Genomic DNA, 2503 nt, shown 5'->3' on the forward strand with positions numbered 1-2503 from the left:
TATGGTGGGTTGTGTGTATAAGGTCATATCTAAGGTATTGGTTCGGAGAATGAGGAAGGTCATGCCAAGGTTAGTAGGAGAGACACTGAGTGCGTTTGTAAAGGGCAGGAAAATTCATGATGGGGCATTGATAGTCTGTGAGACCATGCAGTGGCTGAAGGCTAGGAAGAAGAGTGCTGCGATTATTAAACTTGATTTTCAAAAGGCATACGACCGGGTCAAATGGAGCTTTGTGGATATTGTTTTGTAGAAGATGGGTTTCAGCCATATATGGAGAGGGTGGATTAAGGAGTGTGTCTGCTCTGCGTCTATGTCGGTTTTGATAAATGGGTCCCCCACTAAGCCTTTCAAGATGGAAAGGGGACTACGACAAGGAGACCCTTTATCGCTGTTTCTGTTTGTGCTAGTTGTTGATGTGCTACATAGGATGATTAGGGAGGCATTGAGGAATGGCCGCATCTATCCACTTTTGGTTGGAAGGGATAACATTGAGTTGTCGCACTTACAGTTTACAGATGATACCATTCTCTTCTGTCTTACTGTGGAAGAGACTATCAGGAACTACAAGCGATTGTTACGTTGCTTTGAGTTGATGTCGGGGTTGAGTATCAATTTTGAGAAGTCTAGCTTCATTCCGGTTAACAGTGATCAGCATTGGGCGCGTAAGATGTGTCAGTTGCTGCGATGCAAGGAGGAGTCTCTACCAGTCCGATATCTTGGCATTTCTCTTGGAGCAAACTCGAGGCTTGTGAAGACTTGGAAACCGGTGATTGATAAGGTGGAAGACAAGTTAAGTCTGTGAAAAGTAAAGACCCTAAACAAAGCGGGTAAGCTATGGTGGACGAAATTGTGATCACATCAATGTAGTATTCTTTGTTGTTGTATGGAATCATTATTATGGCACTTATGTGTGGACACAACTCCGTTCAACTAACCAGCAAGTGTACTGGGTAGTCCAAGTAATAAACCTTACGCGAGTAAGGGTCGATCCCACAGAGATTATTGGTATGAAGCAAGCTATGGTCACCTTGTAAATCTCAGTTAGGCAGATTAAATAGTTTTGGTTTTCGAAAATCAATAGTAAAAAGAAAATAAAAGGGATAGAAATACTTATGTAAATCAAGAGTGGGAATTTCAGATAAGCGTATGGAGATGCTGTGCTCCTCTTGAAACTCTGCTTCACTACTCTCTCTTCCAATCCTTCTTACTCCTTTCCATGGCAAGCTGTATGTAGGGCATCACCATCATCAATGGCTACTTTCAATCCTATCGGGAAAATGGTCCTATGCGCTGTCACTGCACGGCTAATCGTCTGGAGGCATCACCCTTGCTGATAGCTACATCCCATCCTCTCAGTGAAAATGGTCCAAATGCTCTGTCACAGCACGGCTAATCATCTGTCGGTTCTCAATCAGGTTGGAATAGAATCCATTGATTCTTTTGCGTCTGTCACTAACGTCCAGCCTTCAGGAGTTTGAAGCTCGTCACAGTCATTCAATACCGGAATCCTACTCGGAATACCATAGACAAGGTTAGACTTTCCGGATTCCCAGGATCCTACTCGGAATACCACAGAGAAGGTTAGATTTTCCGGATCCCCATGAATGCCGCCATCTATCTAGCTTATACCACGAAGATTCTGTTGGGGAATCTAAGAGATATGCGCCCGGCCTAAGGTAGAACGGAAGTGGTTGTCAGTCACGCACGTTCATAAGTGAGAATGATGATGAGTGTCACGGATCATCACATTCATCAAAGTTAAGTGTAGCATATATCTTGGAATAAGAATAAAAGAGAATTGAATAGAAAGTAATAGTAATTGTATTGAAACTTGAGGTACAGCAGAGCTCCACACCCTTAATCTATGGTGTGCAGAAACTCCACTGTTGAAAATACATAAGTGAAAGGTTCAGGCATGGCCGAGAGGCCAGCCCCCATGAAGGTCTAAGGACTAGGCGTCCAGAGATGCTCTTCAGATCTAAAGTGATCAAAATGTCTAATACAATAGTTAAATGTCCTATATATACTAGACTAGCTACTAGGGTTTACATGAGTAAGTAATGATAAATCCACTTCCGGGCCCACTTGGTATATGTTTGGACTGAGCTTGATCTATCCACGAGCTGAGGCTTTTCTTGGAGTTGAACTCCAAGTTATGACGTGTTTTGGGCGTTCAACTCCGGATCATGACTTTTTTCTGGCGTTTAACTCCAGACAGCAGCATGTACTTGGCGTTCAACGCCAAGTTACATCGTCAATTTCCGAATAAAGTATGGACTATTATATATTGCTGGAAAGCCCTGGATGTCTACTTTCCAACGCCGTTGAGAGCGCGCCAATTGGAGTTCTGTAGCTCCAGAAAATCTATTTCGAGTGCAGGGAGGTCAGATTCCAATAACATCAGCAGTCCTTTTGTCAGCCTTTTTCAGTTTTGCTCAAGTCCCTCATTTCAGCCAGAACCTGAAATCACAGAAAAACACACAAACTCATAGTAAAGTACAAA

General features: G+C 43.0%; 1 protein-coding gene across 1 annotated transcript; it reads left to right on the top strand.

Moving 5' to 3' along the window:
- Positions 1-253: 253 nt before the first annotated feature.
- LOC130949098 (uncharacterized) lies at positions 254-802 on the top strand. Its single transcript, XM_057877921.1, has one exon. The coding sequence runs from the start codon at positions 254-256 to the stop codon at positions 800-802; it is 549 nt and encodes a 182-aa protein (XP_057733904.1).
- The last annotated feature ends 1701 nt before the right edge of the window (positions 803-2503 follow it).

Source organism: Arachis stenosperma, chromosome 9 (assembly GCF_014773155.1).
Source record: "Arachis stenosperma cultivar V10309 chromosome 9, arast.V10309.gnm1.PFL2, whole genome shotgun sequence".
Taxonomy (NCBI): Eukaryota; Viridiplantae; Streptophyta; class Magnoliopsida; order Fabales; family Fabaceae; genus Arachis; species Arachis stenosperma.